Source organism: Molothrus aeneus, chromosome 2 (genome assembly GCF_037042795.1).
Source record: "Molothrus aeneus isolate 106 chromosome 2, BPBGC_Maene_1.0, whole genome shotgun sequence".
In the NCBI taxonomy this organism is placed as follows: domain Eukaryota; kingdom Metazoa; phylum Chordata; class Aves; order Passeriformes; family Icteridae; genus Molothrus; species Molothrus aeneus.
Genome location: NC_089647.1, coordinates 110314073 through 110335844, shown reverse-complemented (window position 1 = coordinate 110335844; position 21772 = coordinate 110314073). Strand labels below are relative to the sequence as shown.

Sequence of the window (21772 nt, the reverse complement as noted above, 5' to 3'; positions counted from 1 at the left end):
AAACACTGGATATACAGTTTAAAAAAAATAAACACTAAGATGAATTGATGCCAACCTGCAGACTACAAGACACACCCCATGACTGAAACATAAGGACTGAACAATACTGAATTTTGTAATACAACAAAGCCCATCTCTACTTCACAGGAAAGAAAAGTTCAACTCCATAGGTAGTGAACAACACTGGGACTTAAGAGACTTGAACTTGATTCCAGAGGAGTCCTGTAATGTGGAAAATGGTTCCCTGCTTTGTAGGGAAGTGTTTAAAAGTGTAGATTTATGAAAATAATTCCAAGTTGCCTCAATACTGGGGTTGATACAGAGCATATGAGCAGAGATGCTTTCTACAGCACAAACAGTGAGAGTTTTTAAAAAGTTACTTTATTGGGAATATCCTAGGGTTTGTATACTAACAGTATAGAGTATATACTAGCAGTATAGAGTTCTAGTTTTCAAAATTTAGGCTCTGTAAATACAGAACATTCCTTCATAAAATCCTCATTAATCCACCCTACTGTACATGGCATGGAATAGCCACATTGTGAGAAAGATCATTAACTAATTACTCTAGTGTTCTAGCAAGATTTAATTGAGCAAAAAGGGGGAAAATCTTCTTGTAAAATCCCTGCATTTTTATGATCTTGAGTGGGGAAATAATTTTAAGACTTTTTTGCTCATTTTTTCTAATACACATCAGTAAAATAAGAGAATTGGCAATATATCATTATTAAAGTTCCAATGTAATGGCATCCTAATGCTGTGATTATTTCTACTGTTTCATTGATGGAAACCCTAACTTTTTCTAAACACAACTGAGTAATTAAACCTGGCAATGATCACCTTAAAATCAGCTCTCATTTTTCGAGCTAGAAATCCCTTTGGCAAGTAAAAATGAACCTGTCAATGAGAGATGCAAAACATGTCTGCCATTACCATAGGGTAAAATCTCTTCCTCACCTCTTTATTCTTTTCCTGCAACCTTGATTACCCTTTGATTGGAATTTTTGTGTACATTGTAGCATTTTTTTAAGTTTTAAAATACAATTAAAATGTGCTCAGTTACATCAAATTGACCAGAGAAGCCACTAATGGGCAACAACACACAGAAAGCTGAGAATGAAAGAACTTTCCTTTCACTGACTAAGGATTTGAAGATTTTAAATTGCCACTGAAAATATAAAAAGACCCCAAGCCAACAATGCTATTAATTCAGTAACAGCATCTTAAATCCTCACAGAAGAGCAAAAATGCAGAGTGTGGATCACAAGTCTACATTTATTTCTACTTCAGTGTTGCCTAATACCATAACATCACTAATTTTCTGCTTGTCAGAAACCATGTTTTATCTTGCCATACTTTCTTTCATGTCTCTTCTTGTAGAATCTTTGACACTAGAGAGAGATTGAGTTAATCTCTCTATTTTGTCCTTTTCAGTTAAATCTATTTAATCTCATTTTCATCAGTATTTTTTCCCTTCTAGGAAAAAAAATCCACTTGATTCAGCAAAGATCTTAACCAAAAGAGAATAAATATTTTCTACTACAAAGTACATTGTCCAAATGAGACCAAACCACTTACTGGCCTCAATGGCTTCACTGTCTAAATGCTTCCTACAGATGCAAGCCTTGTTCTGAAAGGCACAAAAACACTTTCTCATGGACAATGTTAGCAGAAATGCAGTGGGCAGGAAGAGGGAATTCTATTCCAAGGATGATATCACTCCACACACACCCACTGGGATTTTTCATGTCCACAGCTTCTTGCAGTAAACTTTCCTCCCCCAAAGTAATGCCCTCCCCCAAAACAAAGGCAGAAAAAAGTTAATGAATATAAGCACAGGGTTGGAAATGAGGTATCTTTCCTCCATTTACACATTAAAATAATGAAAGTTTGATCCCACCTAGTAATGGAAACAACCAAGGTAATTACACACGTGTTATTGACAATTTTTTTTGGTCAGTGCTGTCCAGAATAAATTCCTGCCACCTAAATGGTGACTTTCAACTAAAAAAGAATGTAAAAAAATGTTGCTGCTAATTTATGATCAATGTCATCACCACAAATACCAATAACATCAGTGCTGATATTCTCAGAAAAGACATAATGCCTATCCCATGCCTGGTTTTGTTATGTTAGGGTATTTTTAGGGGTCTGTCCTAACTACTTGGCTATTTCTTTTGCTTGCTGAGGCAAATAATACTCATAGGATTTCAACAGCAAACCAGCAGAACACATTATGAAGAGGGAGGCAAATGGAAATTGGTACTTCTGCTCATTTGCAATTACTGTATAAAGCATCCATTACACTTTGTATGGAATTCTGGGACTTTTGTTCCTGCTGTAAATTTTTGTCATAAAGACAGCCAGCTTGCTAGGAGTACTTTGGGAACTCAGAGCTCTATGAAACATTCTTATTTATTTCTGCATCCCCAAAAATGGTCTTTAGGAATCTCTGCTATGAAATGACAACATTATCAGCTTTCTGCTTGGCTCCAGAAAGAATGAAGGAAGGAGCCAGGTAGCCGGAGCCCAGCACAGGGCAAATGCAAAGTGATAATCAGAGAATACATTTTATGAATCAAATATTACATTCCTATAGGTCAAATCCCAGGTAAATACAGAAGTAACAGCAGGGGAAAAAGATTATTGAAAACTACTCCAGATTTACACAGGTCAGAGCGATTCTATCTCACACCAACAACTGTGTGTGTGTTTGACAGTTTATCTGACACCACCACCCACCAGCAGCTTGGCGTGCTGTCAAAACAAACAGGGCAGTGTACAACAGAAGTTGTGCTGCCAGGATGGCAAGAAGGAAAATCTGCATTTGCTCATTATTCAGTCTCTCACTCAGAGCCCAAAGCCAAGGCGTAGGTAGCTCGAGGGGTGAGGCTGTCAGTCACACACTGTGGAGCTGGAGATGCCAACACAGAGTGCTTTCCCACAGAGAGAAAAACAAAAATGTCTTAATAATATATCATATGTTTTATTTCTATATAAAGGCTAATCACTACTATTTTTACATCCCAGCTTTTCCTACAGTTTGTGGGCCTTGGAATCCTCCATAAGTGCAGCAGAAAACAGTGCTGTTTCCTGCACATGGCTGGGAAATCTCAGCTTTGTTCTAGATAAAAACAAACATCTTTCTCTGTGGAAACAAAAACTATCCATGTCAGCAAATTATAGTCTTAAGTGGAAGATTCAATTATGACTGGTTTTCTCTTGTGTTTTATATTTGTAACACAATGTGCTGAAATTTCTTCCAAACCATACTTGCATACAAGATTTTTTGGACCTCTCTGCTTCTGGACATACTTCTTCATATCTGCTGTCTCTCTGGTTTGTATTATGTAGACAAACATTATTAATTCTCCATGCAATCTTCTGATAAACTTGGCTTCCACACGAGTTGAGGCTGGCACATGAATATATTCCCTTGAAAAAAAGTTAAGATATTTTGCTTACATACTTTTTTTTTTTTTTTCCAAATGTGGAACTATTTAAGCTTGAATTTTCAGGGTGTGTTTTTTCAGGGTGTGGTTTTTTGTGATTCTTTTCTGCTAGAAAATCTTGGTCAAAACTGCCTGTCTATTTCTAAATGTCTAGGGAAAACATATTCTTTGATTTTGAAAAATCATTCCTTTTTTTAATGCCTATTTTTTGGAAGTTGCAGCAGCAACTTGAAATTTGGTAGGGAGGTAACCTTGGAGTCAACATGGCACATTTTGTTATCCATATGAAAATATGCCCCAATAAGGTCAGTTAGAAAGTTTTGAGAAATTACAGGTCACAGAAGTCATTCTCAGATCTGACAAACTGAATATCTGAGGTTTCTGTCAAAACTCTGAGCATTTAATGCTGTCCAGTTGCTAATGAACAGTGCCTGAGGAGTGACTGACCACCCAGACCCTCCTTACACCATTTTCTGCCATTAGCTTGCTGGGTTTCAACAAACACACAATCAAGTAAAATCAATCATGTCAAAATCAATCCAGAACAGCACTCTTCAGTTCAGCAGAAAACCCTATAAATAGAAAATGGGAGCAATATTTGAGCCATATAAATAAAAACTCCCTGTGGGTATGAGGAAAGTCTTTAACTTCAGGCACCAGTTTATTTAATATGCTTGGGTGTAAAATGCTGTAATCAATATTAACTGTATTACAGGGGACATAATCTATTAAGAGTGACACAAACATGTGCCTGAGGCTTTTACTGGCCACTATCCACATTTTTAACATGCAAGCCCAAGTGGAAAGAGGAATCTATCCCAACCTCTGCAGCTCCCTCTCTGCAGGGTGCAAAGGCACTTGCTAATGCAGCCTGGACACTTTAAGGGAGATTCCAAGGGGTACAGCAGGAAAATCCCAGAGGTAGAAGCCACCCAAGCAGAGATTTCTTCCAAAAGAAGAAATCCAGTTTTTCTCTCCAAACCACCCTTTGCAGAAGCTCCCTCCATCCCCAGCCTGCAGCTCCCTACAGGCAGAGGGGATTCTGTGTCCCTGGAATGGCCACATTGTGATGTGCATGCAGAGGCCAGGAGCAGGGATGAGCAAAACATGTTCAGAAACTCACTGCTCAGAAATTGCCTCTCAGGACCATGCTTTGCTTTGAGAAGTGTACAACTCCAGAGCTGCTTGTCAGGGTTTGAGCTTCATTTCACAAATACTGGACAAATAGTTTTAAAAGTGCCACAGCATCACTGCTGGGAAGTTCACACCTAATAGAACAAGCACTTTGCTTATACCTCATACAGATTTCATGTATTTGCAGTAAAGAATTATTTTATCTCAGAGTTTCCTACCCCTTCCTGCAAGCACCAGGTAGTATTTAAAATACAACAGAAAGAGAGGAGACAGAAATCTCACCAGATGAGTCAACTGCAAATTCAATTTCAGCAAGTCAACACTGGAATCAGAGAGATGGAGGGGAAATCCTGTCCATACTGGAGCATGACTTACTATGTATTTCACCAGAAGCAGAACTCTAGATACAGATTACTTTCTCTTTTTTTTTTTTTTTTTGTTTTTAAGACCAGAAAGCAGCACTGTCTAACCTCTTGCAGAACTGAGGTGTAAGCATATTGGTGCAGGAATGGTAGTAACAGAGAATCTGTGAGAAAAGCAAAACAGACCAGAGGCTGATCAGAGTTTAATCCCAGCTATGAATGGCAGTGTAGAGTAAAAATGGATTAATTAATAAATAAGGCATTTATTGTCTATTTTTCAATGGCTGTTTTCTTAAAATGATGCCTGTTCTAATTCCTTACAGGCAGACACCAATGTCTATGCCACTGGCATGGGGTTTCCATTGGCATGAAAAGTGTTCCTGTACCCCAGGATTGCTGTGACATGTTTATTTGTCTTCCTCATGCCACCCACAATTTTTCAGGGACTGTGAGCACCCTGAAATTTTCTGCTTGGCTCCATTTCAAGCCCCACACCAGGCTTTGGTCCAAGGCACAGGTGTTACAAAGTAACTCAGTGTTTTTGTACGAGTGAGGCAAGACACGACATAGAAATGCTCAAAGCATTTTCTGAAACACTGCCACGGGTTGGGGACCTGGAGGAACGAGGCACCCTGAAGGGAACAAGAGCTTGTCACAGCTCTAAAAACCATATGAAGAGGATGTCACCATCAGCTGCGCACAGAATGGGTGGCAATTCCCTAGGGACACTCTGTGCATTACAGGAACCCTAAGGATGAAGACCAAATGTCTCATTCTAGCAGGAAAATTACCAGACATCTGGTAAAACTAAAAAGCAAGGAAATCTAGATCCACACTCTTCCTGTCTGTTTAATGATGCTACAGATTATTTGCTTATTTACATATTCACAAATAATTATTTAAACAATTACTGTTATTTTAGTAGATGAAATAACATAATTACGTAAACAATTTGCTGTTTTATGCATGAACTCACTGCAGATTACATCAAAAGAAAGCCTCTGACTCCTCAATATTAATAAAACCTAACTTTACCCACACCAATAATGGCTGGAATATCACTGAAGTCACAGAGTCACAAAGCTCACCTTTTCTGAATCCTTAGTGAAGTAAGGACTGCCTGAAAACTGAGACCTGGCCAAAGCTGACAACACAAAATTGACCTGAGGGACAACCTAAACATTAATTTTCTCCAACACAGCAACATTCTCATTGTAGATAACATAAAAATAATTAATTAACGGGGTTTTTTAAGCATAAGGGAGGGCCATGATGCAGTTGCTGGTGTGAAAGTAGCTCTGAAGAGTATTTTGGGAAGTGTTGCCTGGTGAAGTGCAAGGACTCCATGGCACTTGGGGAATCGGGCTGCCTCTAGAACAGCTCTTCTCCCAGCGGCAGAACCAAACCTAGAGATACTCCCAGATGTTTATTCTGCAGCAGTTTCCCAAACAAAACATCTGCCACCGCTGCATGGGCAACCTGAATAAACCACGCCAAACCACCACTTTTGTCGGGCTGCACCAATCCCAGCCTGGATGCACCAATCCCAGCCCGGATCCCCGGATCCCTGCCTGGTCCCCACCTGCGGGCACTGCCAAGTCACTTTTCCTCCAGCCTCCCTCCCGACCCGCACCAAGAGCGAAGCAAGGCGAGGAGCAGCGCTTTGTGAGATCACGACACGGATCATTTCCCCTGTCCCTCCCCGAGCGCCCCTGAAGCCCCCGGGTCCCGGCCCTGCGCTTCCATCGCCCCCCGCGCCCCGCCCGGCGCCGCTCCGGGGGCGCTCCCGGCGGGATGCCCGGGGACCGTTCCTCCCCGACCCACCTGAGATGCCGGCCCCGATCACGACCACGTCGTATTTCTGGGCCATGGCGCTGTCCCCGCTGTCCCCCTTGTGCCGGCTCCGGTCACGGCCGCGGCTCCGTCCCGGCCCCGCGCTCCGGCAGCGCCGTCCCGCCCGCCCCGGCCCCGCCCCTGGGCGTGGCCACACAGCCCTTCCACCAATGGGCGCGGTCCGGGGGAGGGGCATCACCTGGCCACGCCCTCCGCGGAGCTCGGTGTGCGGCCCGACGAGGCGGGGGATGCTCGGGAGTCCCGAGAGCACCGGGAACACCGGGAAAACCGGGGACACTGGGAATATCGGGGACACTGGAGACGCCGGGAATACCGGGAACACCGGGGACACCGGGGACACTGAGGACACCGGGGATACTGGGAATACCGCATCCCGGGGCGCGCATCGTACCGGCTTCGTGCCCCATCACGCCAGGGGGATGGAGGCAGGCAGGATACAGCGTGCCCCGGTGCGGGATGCAGCGTTCCCGGTGTGGGATGCAGCGTTCCCGGTGCGGGATGCAGCGTTCCCGGTGTGGGATGCAGCGTGCCCGGTGCGGGATGCAGTGTGCCCCGGTGCGGGATGCAGTGTGCCCCGGTGCGGGATGCAGCGTGCCCCGGTGCGGGATGCAGCGTTCCCGGTGAGGGATGCAGCGTTCCCGGTGTGGGATGCAGCGTTCCCGGTGTGGGATGCAGCGTTCCCGGTGAGGGATGCAGCGTTCCCGGTGTGGGATGCAGCGTTCCCGGTGAGGGATGCAGCGTTCCTGGTGCGGGATGCAGCGTTCCCGGGGTGGGATGCAGCGTTCCCGGTGCGGGATGCAGCGTGCCCTGTGTGGGATGCAGCGTTCCCGGTGTGGGATGCAGCGTGCCCGGTGAGGGATGCCGCCTATGGAACCAGCCAGCGCTCCCTTAACCCCGCGCTGGTGACCTGCAGTGACTGCGGAGGAGGAGGAGATGCATGGATGCAGAGGTTATGGCAGCCTGCAAACCTCACCTCTTTAGTAGAATCAAGTTATACTTGATCCATGAGCCAGGGAACAAGGGGTTAATGTTTCCACGGACGTATCTTCCCGAAGACAATGCCTGAAACAATAATTGGTTGCCAAAATTCTGTTTGTACTTAGCTGCCATTACTGCTCTGGAATACACGATGGTTGTGATGTTCCTTGCCATACGTTTTTTACAGCTCATACAGGTTTTATTGCCAAAGTGTAAATGTCATCTCTGTGGAGTGAAAAAAATAAAGAGCCTGTCCATCCCCTTCCAAATAAGTACAGGAAACCTATACAGTCCACACAATTATAGGAAATCCTAACACTGTTTCATGTTAAATATTGGTATAAGTTCTGAGAGTTGCCCAATTCTGCAATTCCAAGCCTGGGTATGACCAGTGAATGCAATAATACTGTGATACTTTTTGGCTGGTGTTCTTCAAAATGAGTCAGTTTTCTATAGGGAAAATACAGGATTTTTGGTTTTGTTAATTGTCCAGATGAGTGAGATGTAGACCTGTTGGTGTGAACCAGAGGAAGGCTACAAAAATGTTTGGAGCACCTCTCCTATGAGAAACATCTGAAAGAGCTGTGATGGTTCAGGCTGAACAAGAGGAGCCTCTGGAGAGACCTTATTGAGGGCTTTCAGTAATTAAAAGGGGACTGTGAGAAAGATGAGGACAGACTTTATAGCAGAGCCTGTTATGGTAGGACAAGGAATAACAGGCTTAGACTAAAAGAGAGCTGATTTAGGTTTGATATAAAGAAATATATATATATATATATATTAGGCTTGATATAAAGATATAATTTTTTTACAGTGAGGGTGTGAAACCCTGTAACAGTTGCTCAGAGATGTAATGGATGACACATCCCTGGAAACACTCAAGGTCAGGTTGCTCCCAACAACGTTGTTCTGTTGAAAATGTCCCTGGTCCTTGCAGGGTGAGTGGACTGGCTGAGCTTTAAAGGACCCTTCCAACCCAAACCATTCTGTGGTTCTCTGACAGCAGTGACTGAATGCAGAAACATCAATAAATCACTAAGCAACGGTGCAGGAGACCAAATAATGGATCTTCCTCACCAATAAGAACAGGTATTTACAAAGTGTAAGTGCAGAGCTCAGTAAGTGTGTTGCAATATCTGCAGACACAGAAGTGCCAGACACTGCAGCAAGGCAGAACAGCAGATCCCTGCTGCTCTGGGAGATCATCTGCTGACACAGAAGCTCATCATCACTGTGATTGCTGCTGCTCCCTGCCAGGGTAAAGGGAGCACAACGGGAAGGGACCAAGGCTGTGAGAGTGGAATGGATTCTGAAAGAGAAAACCTGATGTACCAACACCCACGTTGTGCTCAATGGAGAAAAAAACCTCTGTTTCTCGAGGGAGATAAGGACACCCACTCCCACAGCTCTGCTGGCTCCAGTGGGCAGGTCACAGAAAATCTGACAAATAAACAGCTTCACTCAGGGGCACCTCCCTCATAATTCAGAAGCCAAGTTGGGAAGAAAGGAACAAAAACATCCTTTGTGATAACAGCAGGAAACTTGTGTTCATCTAGATAACTTTCTGATACATAAGCTTGCCAACAAATCTCCAGTGCTAAAAGGAGCTGTAAGAATCTGTTTAAAGGGCAGTGGAGACTGAAGTGGTTCTAGACCAGCTCTAATGATGAGAGATAATATTCAACTGTGAATTATACAAATTGTTGGCTCAACCACTGTAGTAAAGAGTGAAAAACTTCCTGAGGGGTTACCAAGGGTTACCTCAGGTTTTGACAGATTCCAGAGGCAGCGATGCCTGTCAGAGCCATGTGACTGCTTAGTCCTTGGCATCAATAAGAGCACTCAGAATAATTCTCTCGCAGCTCAGACCTGCAGGCATCTAGGATTTGGGGAAAAAAATAAACCCTGAAGCTTTGCTTGAGAATAACAGGATAAACCCAATAGACTCGCTGAAAAAGCATGAAGTAGGGAAGGAAGAAGGTGATTTTTCATATTGGGAGTGATCCTCTTCTTCTAAATGTGATTACCATGTTTTTAAAAAAAGTTTTGAAATGTGTCAGAAATCAACAGAAAATAAAGGGATGCCAAACCTTACACTAAAGGAAATTCCAAGCAGATAAAATTTTATTTGGAAATAAATCACCTGTCACTCAGAAAGGAGAGTTGATTAAGAAGGAAATGCTCACCAATGGGCCCTCTTTGTTATGCAGTATAGAAAACAAGGGAACAGCACTGAAGGATGAATATAGGAAGCTTCTGTTGCTGAAACCATTTCCTAGCAATCTCTCTAGTTGATTTATGTCTGCCTCAGTGATTGATCTGTAGCAATAATTTGCTGAGCCTGCAGAATGTGCATGATCATAAATGTGAATGTGTAGAAAGTCTCAGACATAGAATTTCAAATTTGCCAGGAAAAAAAATACTGAAAACTGCTGAGAAATACAGTGGAATATCAAGAACAAAGCTTTCACTTGAGATCATATCTATGTCAGCAACGACCAAAAATGTTTACTAGCCCCAAGAATGGGCAAAAAATGGATCAATTTTTTGATCAAAGAACAGGAAGAAAAGTATCCAAAAGTAAGTGGTATTACCAAGTCCTTTATTGTACAGTGTTTTGTACAGTCCTGTACAGTCCTGTATTGTATAGTGATTTGCTTTCAGTTTTTCCAGCTAGTGAATGGAGGAAGTCAAACTTTTCACATCTTTATCAAGAGCCTCAGTTATTTTGTATCTGCTCAATACCCCAAATGATGAGTAAAATCAGTCATAATTGTTGTGAAAAACACAGATATTTTGCATTCGTTCCTGATTTCAATGTTACTTATTTTGCCAATGCATCCAAAAATTAGAACATAAGCATAGGGGAAATCTCAAGCATTAAAATAAATTGGTTTTGTAAAAAATAAAGTATGCTATCTGTAATTGTATATTGTAAATATACAATTGTATATTTTAAATATCTGTAAATGTATATTGTACAGTTTTTTTTTTAGTTTTTACTTCTTTTATGAGTGTATTTTGAAAGGTAAATAGAACCTAAATGCTGTAAGTGAAGAGTGCATTATCCCTGGAAGACTGATTGCCATTACCAAGGTCATAATTACCACCACTTAACCACTTCTAAAGTCATGTAATTCTTGTATCTTAATGATACCAACAGAGCTCCTCTAAAGTACCCAAGAACCTGTCATCTTCACTGTTACTGTCAGCTGAAATTTTTGCCATTAACTCATCATCTGTGTTGATTAGCACTCTACTCTTCAGATGAGCTTTCCAGGGAGCACCAGAGCCTTTTGCAAAGCCTAAATCACAGAAATTTGCATTTGCACACATTTTAATTCTGGTAATTATAGGGTTAGCAGTGTGGATTGCATCAAGCTGAAATGTGAAAAAATGTGAAAAATAAACTCTCCCAGAAATCAGACAAAGTAGTTCTTTTGGCAGCCCTTTTGTGGGGCAACAGGGCACGTGGTGTGGAGCAGAACTCAGCTGTAGGTGATGCTGTAATTTCTAATAACACTTTTCTATTTTGTAACAGTATCTTAGGCTATCTTAAGCTAAATTTAGGGTCAACAGGTAATTTATATGGCTAATGATGCTTATAGATTTTGGTTTTCTTCCCCTTCCCCTTCTCCTCTCCCTGCTCAAGTTAACAGTAAGGGAGATCATAAAATACCATGGTATTTGGACAATGTTGCACACTATAAGTAGGGGGAAAAGAAGTTACATAAAATGTTCCAGGCTTTCAGAGTATTTTCCTCTGAAACAAACTCCAAACAAACAGCAGCAGATCGTTGTCTCCAAGGGTTTTGTGCAAGAGGAAGGAGAGAAAATGTATGTTCACTAATAGCAAAGGGTAACCTAGCCTTCTGCCCAAAGCAGATCCAGGGCTCGTGTAGTTTGAATGCAGTGAAGGATGGAAAAACCATGAGCTCTGTGGGTTTCAGGGTCTGGCCGCCCTCGGAGTGAATCCTATTTTCCTTATATTGATTTCCCACTGCCTGTGCCTCCAGGCTGTGCTTGCTGCCCTGTTCCATCACAGGGTGCTTGGGGCACTTTTGTGTTTTGGAACTTCTCCTGTTGGAGGCATTTCAAGAAGCATTAAAACCATGGCACTGCCAAGTAGGTTTTGAAAGTAAAACATCATGATACCATGTCCTCAGTGAGGTCCCTTAGGGAACATTCCTACAATCCTTTCACCTCTCTCTGGTCCCCTAAATACAGAGTTATCTAGATCCTCTGGAATGGTCCCAGCTGGGGAGTCACAGATTGTTCAACAGTTGGCAAAAATTGGTTAGAATCAAATTGGTAAACTGTGGATGGCATGGTTGAGTATTAATCTTTGTTTTTATAGACTAGGATGTATATTCTTAGTTTTTCAAGATCATTTTCTTCCTTAGATGTGTATTCAAAACCATCTGAAAACCATCACCAATCTGATGTTGCAGAACAATCTTCACTGGTATGAAAAATGGGTTTGTACACAAAGATGGCTGTGGCATATTTATTCATCAGTGTTCATTTTTATTGGCCTGTTTTCAACAGTGCTAGTGATCTCATGCTTCCTGACCAGCTCTTTTTCAGGCACTGTGCCGAACTCTAATCAATGAATAAGCACCTTGAAGAAAATTATCATCAGTCATGGCTATTAGCATTTGGTTTAGTTCATTTTGCCTTACAATCACAACCAGGAATCTTCTGATGCATAAACACAGACAACAAAAATTCACTGTCCACCCTCTCCTTGACCCGTGTTTCCCTCTGGCTCATTTACAGAGCATCCCACAAACCTCCTGGTGCAGTGCCTGTCCTGAGTGCAGTGGGACATGGAAGGGATGAGGGGAGTGGGAGGCTCTGAGTCAGCCCCCAGCACTGGCAGAGCTCCTGCTCTTCAGCACCTGATTGATGCAGGACCTTCCTATCCCTTCTCCATCCCCTACACAGCTCCAAAGCTCTCAGTTCCTCCCCACTGGATGCAGAAGGGATCATTATGTGACTGGACTGCATTTGAGGGCCTGGGAACTTTAAATAGGGGTATAAATATTGAAAAGGGAGTGCCATGAAGACAGATCCAGGCTCTTCTTGGTGGTGCCAAGGACAGGAGACAATGAAGAAAAGGAAAGAAGTTTCACCTGAACATGAGGAAGAATTTATTTCCTGTGCAGTGACCGAGCACTGGAACTGGTTGTCCAGAGAAGGGTTGGAGTCTCCTTCACTGGGGATATTCCAGAACCCTCTGGACACAATCCTGTGCCTTGTGCTGTGGGAGGTGGGACCAGATGGCCCATGGTGGTCCCTTCCAGCCTGACCCATCCTGTGATCCTGCAGTGGAGAAAACAGGCAACTGCATGTCAGGAGTTTTCTTAAAGCCATAAAGAAAAGGTCAGCTACTATGACTTCAGTGCCTTTAGGTAAATAAACTAGAATATGTTTAAAACATTAATTCAAATTTCAAAGTGCTCCTCTACACCTGGGAACAGAAAAAACAAAACACAAGCTTGAGATTTGCTCCCTCAAGAGCAGTGCCCTCAGCTACACGCAGTGAAACTTTCTGTTCCCCCAGAGAAACCTGTTGTGTACTCACTGCATGAAGTTTTGCTACCTCAGGATGCCAAAAGGTATTTTGGCTCTACAGAAATGTGGAATAAAATTTTAAGTACTTTTTAGCCATCAAAGAATTAGGTACATGTTTTCTTTCTTTGCTAGGATAGCATCCATAATTTAATTTTGCAAAATATTTCCTACTCTTTATTTAATTGTGTAATACCACAGAATTAGGCATGTGGGGTACAAAAATTCAGAAGAAATTTTGAGGAGACAGAATTACCTCATGCAAATTTTTAAAGTAACTTCTCTACATGGTTGTGCAGTCTGACTAAGACAATTATTGATCTTTTAACAGCATCAGACACTCCTGTTTGTATGTCTCAGAATTGTCAAGTACTTTTAAATGAATAAAATGTTTCAATTTTCTTCAATATTTGAGCACCCTTGTGTGTCTCAGAATTTTCAAATACTTTTAAATGAAAAAAATGTCTAAATTTTCTTCAAAATTTGAGCATCCTCCTGATGAGCATTAGGCAGGCTTCATCAGTGGGTGAAATACAGCACAATTTTCCAGGTATCAGAAGCCAGATGTGCCCAGGCAGGTCTCACACAGAGAAGCTGTTTGGTTCAGAGTGAGGAGAGCTCTGTTCCTGGTGTTAGCAGACACAAACACAATGCTCCAGGAAGTAGCAGGTGAAGTGCAACAAGCCCATTTTCTCTCCAGACTCAGCCTTCTCCCACACACAGCCTCCCTGAAAGAAAACAACGATTCTTAGATGCCTGTAAAATTTCATAGTTCCATTACAGTGGCAACAACAGATTTCAGACTACTTCTTGACAAACATCTTCTGAAGGCAAAATGATCATAAAATACAATTGTTGCCTTTGAAAATGTACAATCCCTCTGTGTGGGAGTGGGTGTTTTTTTCAGAAGATGTGAAAGAAACATAGCTGCAGATACATCTCCTGCTAACAAAATAAATAGAGGTAATTCAAGTTAAAGTTAGCATGTGTGACAAAAAAGATTATGCTGGTAACTCATTTTTAATCTCTTTAGCTCTCTACTTTTTTGTCTTTAATTATGTGCATTAGTTCAAATGCCAGTGTCAATGCAGATGAAGTCTTTCCCATTCTCTGTAATTTATCTTCATGAGTCATTTGCCTTCAAAAGGAGTTTATTGTTATAACTATGGGATAAAATATAGTTACTGACTGGAGTAATAAGGATTTAAAAAATATGTATATGTCTATATATATTTGTTTTCAAGTTAAAGAAGCCCTGAGATGTTTTCAACAAGGTTAAATTAAATAAATCTTTCAGGAACTTTTGTTTCACTGACACTTTCAGCTCCAATATGAAGTCAGTAGGGGAGACCCTGCAAGGGAGGTCCAGAAGAAGGGCTCCAGGCACTCCTCAAACCTCTGGAACTCCTTCATCCCATCTTGATGGGGGAGGAAGACCTTGCTGGGCAGGACACGTGGTGCTTTCATGCTTCCAGCAGATGTCTGCAAGATTTTTGTCCAAAAGCCACGTAAAGACCCCAAGAAGGGGAACAGGTGACTGCAGGGAGCAGCCATGGCAGAGCTGCCTGAGCTCGGGGAAATGGGAGAAATTTCTGTGTCATCTCTGCTGGACCCTGCCCCTCAGCAGGGCATGGGTTTAACACTTTGGGTTTAACACTCAACCTGCACATTTCAGGTCTCTGACTGTCCCTGTGCACCAGAATTACCTCTGCTCTTTCTTTGGACATGTTAAATTGACTTAGTTCCATTCTTAGCTCAGCAACTCCTGTTGATTTGCCCAGACTCCCTTTTCAGGTTTTGGACCCCTGTGACCTTTGGGGGGAAGGGTTGGTGTTGCACAATGTGTGACCCAGCCAGAGAATGGGACATTGTGTGAAGGGCTGGACTTTGCTCCTGTTGTTTAAAGCACTTGAGGCAGATTTCTACTCTGCAGTGTCATTGCTGCTATCAAGTTTTCTCCATGCCCTTCACCACCACTATATTAAAAAAAAATTATGCATCAGGTTTTAAAATGAACTTTCAGTGGTATTAACTAAATGTCCCCTTAATTGCCAGCTCCATAAAAGAGTGGCTTGGATATAGCTTATGGATTGCTGGTATCATTTGAGGTTAGATCAAAGCTTGTGTAAGAGATAACAACAATCTGAACATAATACTACCTTTGGAGAACAAGGATTTGTTATAGATCACAAAGCCTGGCTGCAGCTTGGACAGGATTTTAGAAGCAGAACTGCCATTATAGGCATATGGGGAGATGAGTGGACATCATTAGTGTAGACATCAAAATAGCAAAGAAGATTTGGTCTGGGAGAGCAAAAAGCATGGTAGAAACACTAGCAGGAATAAATAATGCACTGACAGACATCAAACTCCAGCCAATAACAAAAAAAACCCAAAACCCAAAACCAAAACAAAGCATCAAAAAGCTTTGCTATAACTAGATCAGAGAAATTTGTCATGCCCTCTCACTGTCTATCAGGTAAAACAGCACTGGGAATCTACATCCAAAAAGAAGCATCCAAAAAGAAATAAAAGCTGTTCTCCACTGCAAATCCTGAACAGGACACAGTAGACTGAAGCCATGAGCACAATTTCATCTCTCTCCTGGATAATTGGCTGCTTCACTAAACACCTAAAACCCTCAGCCCTCCTCCTGAGAAGCAAATTTAGTGCAGGGGTTTGGGAGCTGAACAACCCTTTCTGCCAGCCCTCCTCTCCCTGCAGCAACCCCTCAGTTCCACCAGGCAGAAATCAGTCACACAGACACCACTCCTACCTCTGCCAGGTAGAAGAGCTGAGAAGAACCTTAGAAAAGTCATTTCTAAGGTGCCATTCCTTCTTTTCTTTAAAGTCCTTCAATGATGTCACCCTTTAGGTGCAGGACATTTTCTAGTGTGACCCAAGGAATCACATTCTTGTAATAAGTAAATAATGTTAATTACTTATTTTTCTTTTTGCAAACCCAAACAGAGGATCTCAGATCCCAACACTGTGCTCATTCCTAAACTAACTTAGAGGGGTGTGCATCCTTTCTGCTCACACACTCACTCAAATTTGGATAATAAATTATTAGAAATTGGCCAGAGCAATGAATGAGCAGATTTTGTAATTAGGAACTGTAAATAAATTGGTTGAAGTTAAATTCATGAGAATTGTTAGTAAGTGCATTGAGCTCTGGTGCAACTATAGTGTCTCAGCAGTATTTATGATAGTGACTATTGCTATCTAGTGATATCAAACGTTCTCTAAAATAATATTGATTACTTCTGCTTCATGAAACTTATTAACATATGTAACATATGTTTAATGTAACATATTAAACTTTTTGACTGCTTCAGAGAAAAAAATGTCTTAATCTGCATCTCCATTTAAAAACTCCCTGAAACCAAAAATAATCTCGGATCAAGTCTGTCAATGTGCTTGCTGCAAAAGAAAAACAACTGAGGGCATCCTGTGATGAAATCCATCAGCACCACCTTATGCAGTTTCTCAGAGCTCTGTGTAGCAGCAGTCACTACCAGCTACCATAAAAACAAACAAACAAACAAACAAACAAAGCAAAACAAAACAAAAACCAAACCAACAAAGCAAAAAAACCAAACCACTCCCAGCAGAAGGGAAATGGAAATCCCTGTGTGAAAAATGCATATTTTATGATTGGCTTTTTGCAAATATTAAAATGAATATTACATGTGTTATGTTAGAAAGTTATGCTGTATTAATTTTCTTAAGTAGTGTGTTAAATATAGTTTTAGGTAATAACAAAATGTTAAAATAGAAACTATGCTATGTAAGATGCTTTTATTAAAGAAAGGACTCACACCAAGATAGCAGCCACAGCACACCTAAATCTTTCAGAGAAAAAGAATTCATTGCTCCATTATCAGAAGAAATTAACTTCTTCCCGCCTTCTCAGCCATGAAGACACCGTCAGGATCCAGAGGAAGAAGCTGACACTGACCAGACAGAATCCTGTGTTTGAATGGAATTTATGCATCATGTCTGAGGTGTATGAATATGCAACAGGCCATTGCTTTTAAGGGTTAATCCTCTGTTAACGTGGGTCCTTTTTCAGGCTTATGCTGCCCAGAAAAAGGTACCAGGAACTGTCCATAACTCTTTGTTTCTGTTGTCTCATATTGTCCTAATCCAAATTGTCCCAATTATTATTACTCTAATTATATTACTATTTTTATAACCATTTTATTACTATTAAACTTTTAAAATTTTAAAAACAAGTGATTGGCATTTGTCACACCTGCCTACACATAATTTCTTGAATAATAAAAGTGGATGCAGCATTCACCTGCAGAGAGCAGGCAGGGTGAGTCTGCAGGGTCCCAAAAGGTTATCCCCAATATGAGCAGAGCAAAGCAATCAGAGTTTAATTTGTAGTGCCAGGGCAGCAGGAGGGAGGGCAGGAGAGCTGCTCTCAGCCTGAGCTGCTGCTCCTTGCCTCAGTGATTCATCTCCAGCCAAAACTCCCAGCACACATGGAAGGGAGATTTGCAGCAGAGGGAGGCAGCTGTGTTTGTGCTCTGCCTTTGGCACACACTCCAGGACAGGGCTGCCCTTCTGCTGCCAGCACAGGTGCCCATGGCAAAGTCCTTGGTGTTACCAGCTCTTGAAGCTGCTTGTTCCTCCACAGAGCTGGGAGTGCGGGGAGCAGCAGCAGGCAGGTTTGCAGGTTCCTTGTGCTCCTGAGTCATTAGAAAAATACATTAGAAAAATACATTGGCTCTCTCCTCCTAATGAGTCATTTAAGAGACAGGGTGATCAGTGCAATTTTCCCAATTTTTTTGAGGTATTTCTGAAGGAACTGTAAAGGTTGTTCTCAATCTCGTGAGCAGTGTTATGAGCCACTGGTGTCATTGAGTTCAAACCTCACCTTACACCTGTGAGAAGAGGACTGAGGGACAAAACACTCATGGGAGCGTACATTTACTTTGTGTTGGCAGGACTGAAGCCACCTGATGCCAGTGTGGACAGGCATGGCTCCATCAGCAGTGTCCACCAGGGCTGCTCTCCCTCTGCCCACCAGTCGGTACAGCCAGTGCCACGGGGGCAGCAGGGACAGGGGACAGCAGCCAGCCCAGGGTGACACGATTTCTACCCTGGCCTTTGGGAGTGGAGGCATCTGGCTTAGAGAAGTGATTCACAGCACCTTTTCTCGTGTGTCTGCCATGCACTCAACAGGGGCTGGAGGAAATCAGTGTCTCCAAGAGCTGCTTTCTGCGCCTCCTGAGCAAATTTGGGACTACTCCACCTGCTGCAGAGTCTGGGGGATGCAGCACAGGCTGAACTGCTCAGCCAAGACACAAGGTGAAAGCACCATCAGCAAGAATTCTGACTGTGGATCTCACTTCATGTTTTTCTGTGCTCTGATTTCCCTTTCTGGACTTTTCTTCTTTTCTACATGACAGAGCCAGCTGAGACAAGTTCCTGCAGCTTCCCCAGCCTTTAACAACTGGGGGTGCTTGCTTTGCCTGATGCAATGCCTCAGTGTAAAGATTATTTCTATATATCAACTGTACAGTGCTAAGTAAGCAAATATCTTATTGGTGTTCTTTGGATTTTGACTTCTGGCAGGTTTGAATTTTACAATCTTGAACATCATAGAGCTATCAGAAGGAACCTACAGCAATAAACAATTCATTGTGGCTGCTCTCCAGTGTGAAAGTACACTTTCTGAACTGTGGGAACCTCCTGTGTGTAAGATTTCATATCTGCCTGAACCTTTTATCTGCAGGAGGTTTTGTGTTTGCAGGTGTTGGAGTTTACACAGTGATGAATCACAGAGTTCTTTGAAAGGAGAATTTTAACTCTTCTGCAATTTGAGTGGCTTTCAAATACATTTTTAAAGAAACAATATCTAGATACATTTTTTTTTCCTAAGAAAACATTTATGTGGTGGGGGAATGACTACCAACAAGAGATTTCTGAAAAGAGAATGAATAAGCAAAGGTACAATAAAGTATTAGGTATACAATTCCTGTGTATTTGTGGGCTAGGACATGGGTATTAGTGTGAACCACTCCCAGAAAACTTTGTTGTATGTTTTCTATGTTTTTTCTATGCCTATTTAAACCACCAGCTTGTGACACATGCTTGTAATTTTAATAGCTCCTCTTTTCTAGTGTATGTTTGCCATTTCCTCAAAGTCTTTGTGTGTCTGAGGTGTGCTGATCACATCCAGATCTCTTAGTGACAAATCTGATGGGAAATAATCCCATTGATTAAATATTCTTCTATCAAGACTCTGCTAGATATTTTTATCTTATTTTCCACAGAAGAAAAATATCTGTTCATGTGTTACACCAGGTAATTTAGATACTTGTGGAGTAAAACATTGATTATCTGTATGTTTATTTGTTTGTTTGTTTGTTTTCATGGAGTTTTCCTTTTGCTGGGGGAAAAAAGCCACAGTGCAGTAGCCAAGGGCAAGCAAAGCAGGTTGCAGGCAAATGTGACAGAGTTGATCCTTCCTAACAGAGCAGGTGCTGACCCACAGGATGTTCTGGCTTCCAGGTTCTTCCTCCCCAAGCCTGGAGAAAAAGCTGGATCTTCTTCTTGCATGGCTTTAGCCTCCTGTACATGAAAATACATGACTAATTTATTTCTAGGACACCCATAACCAAATGCATCCCTATTGTCAGGCCAAGTAAGCAGGGAGTGGCTCTGAGTACAATGCAGCTCTCCTGATTCATCTAATGAGAAGACATTTAAGTTATTATAGTTCAGGGAGTGGGGTGCATTTCACAGGCAGAATTCATTCTGCCTAAAATTGCATTTCGAGGAAAAATGTGGCAGTGTAGGCAATATAAGCACACAAAAATACAGAAAAAAATAAAACTTTGCATTGGAGAAAACTGTAACTGGGAAGGAAATGACATGGACCAGATGAGTTCCTGCACAGCACACAGGGCTGCTGTCCCCAGGTTCACTGCAGAATGTAGAGTGATGAGATGCATGAGCACAAGAGACAGGATCAAGGCTCCTACTTATGTTTTTATGCACTTCAGTGCTTCTTTGGCGTAGCTGAGTCTTGCAAAGGGAATTGCTGGGATCCCAAGAGAAAAATTTCCCATTCTATCACCCTCAAGACAGATGTGCTGACTGCATTTGTTCCCTCTGGGAAATTTCCTCCTGAGCCCATCACTAAGTTTGTCTAAATGAAAAAAGATCATCTGGATTTTAGTCTGAGACATGTGGACAGCTCAGGAGACGATCCAGCTCTCATGTTCCTATTCTGACCTGCATTTTGATGGTTGCCATCAATCTGCTAAAATTGCAGCACAAAACCTCTCAGACAGGAGTGGGTGCAGTGAGCTCTTGACAGTGCTGATTGCAGCCAAAATTTCCTTCTCATTCACAGATCCTTTAACAGAGGAATTGTGTCCATGTAATTTACTTTTTTAAATTCATGCACATGTGTACATTTATCAGCACTCAAAATCCCAAAGGCTCAAGCCCACCTCAGCCTCTGCTCAGCAGGAATTTAGAATAAACACAGTTCAGGTGCTGAGGCTACTTCCACAATCCTTTACACCAAGGCTGGCAAAGCCTTTAAAATGAAAATGCTAATTCAGAAAATGAAAAACCTGTTAAAAATTAACTAATGCATCAACAAAGAGAATATTCAGGTAGTTAATAAATGTGTTTTCTGACTATCTAGCAGCAATTCATTCCAGAAGGCAGCAGGTATCTTTAAGTACTTGTGAAAGAAATAGAAAAAAAAAGAATGTTTTCAGTTGAATAGGATTGTAGCTATAGTGGCATAAATATAGAAAACCTCAAAATCCTGGAATACCTGTTAATCATTAACTGATAACTTAATTTTCTTAAAGTAATTTCTGAATTTCATGAATTTTTTAGCAGTTGATGTACTTTTTTTAGTACAGTTAATGTAGCAGTTAGTTGAACTTTTTTTTCTTTCCATGAATAGCAGGTAGGTGCCTGCAACACCTACTGCAAAAGCAGGCAAGCAGGGAAAAAAATAGTCTTCTCATACATTTCTTGTTTCTGAAGATTGCATAGGATGGACAGGGCTAAAATCTAGTTATGGAGTGGGTTATTCAAAACTGCAATCCACATGATGCACTGCCATAGGCCAGCATGGTTTCCTGTGCAGTTTGGCAAACACAGTTTGCCATGGCACAGTGTCTTGGTTTGAAGAGACAGGTGTCTGCTAAGGAAGGAATGAGCCTCCCTTGAAATGGAAAATGTAAACCCCTTCCCTGTGAATTGTTATAATTTTTAAATTAAAAGGCTCTCAGGCAAAGATATGGGAATAGGAATAACAGCTCTTTAACAGGAAAATTAAAAATGCAACAGTACACAAAAAACTCCACTGACAGTCAGCCCATGCCCTGTCCCCCTGTGTGTCAGGGGGGCGGCACAGCCCCATCCCATGGGGGC

General features: G+C 41.9%; 1 protein-coding gene across 1 annotated transcript in view; it reads right to left on the bottom strand.

Annotated features, from left to right (window-relative positions):
- Window positions 1-6880, bottom strand: part of LOC136553748 (amine oxidase [flavin-containing] A-like) — a 35018-nt gene extending 28138 nt beyond the window's left edge. The window contains exon 1 of the mRNA XM_066545499.1: window positions 6773-6880. Within this exon, the coding sequence (XP_066401596.1) occupies window positions 6773-6818 (46 nt within the window). The 5' untranslated portion in view covers window positions 6819-6880. The remainder of the gene's footprint in view (window positions 1-6772) is intronic.
- Window positions 6881-21772: the final 14892 nt, after the last annotated feature.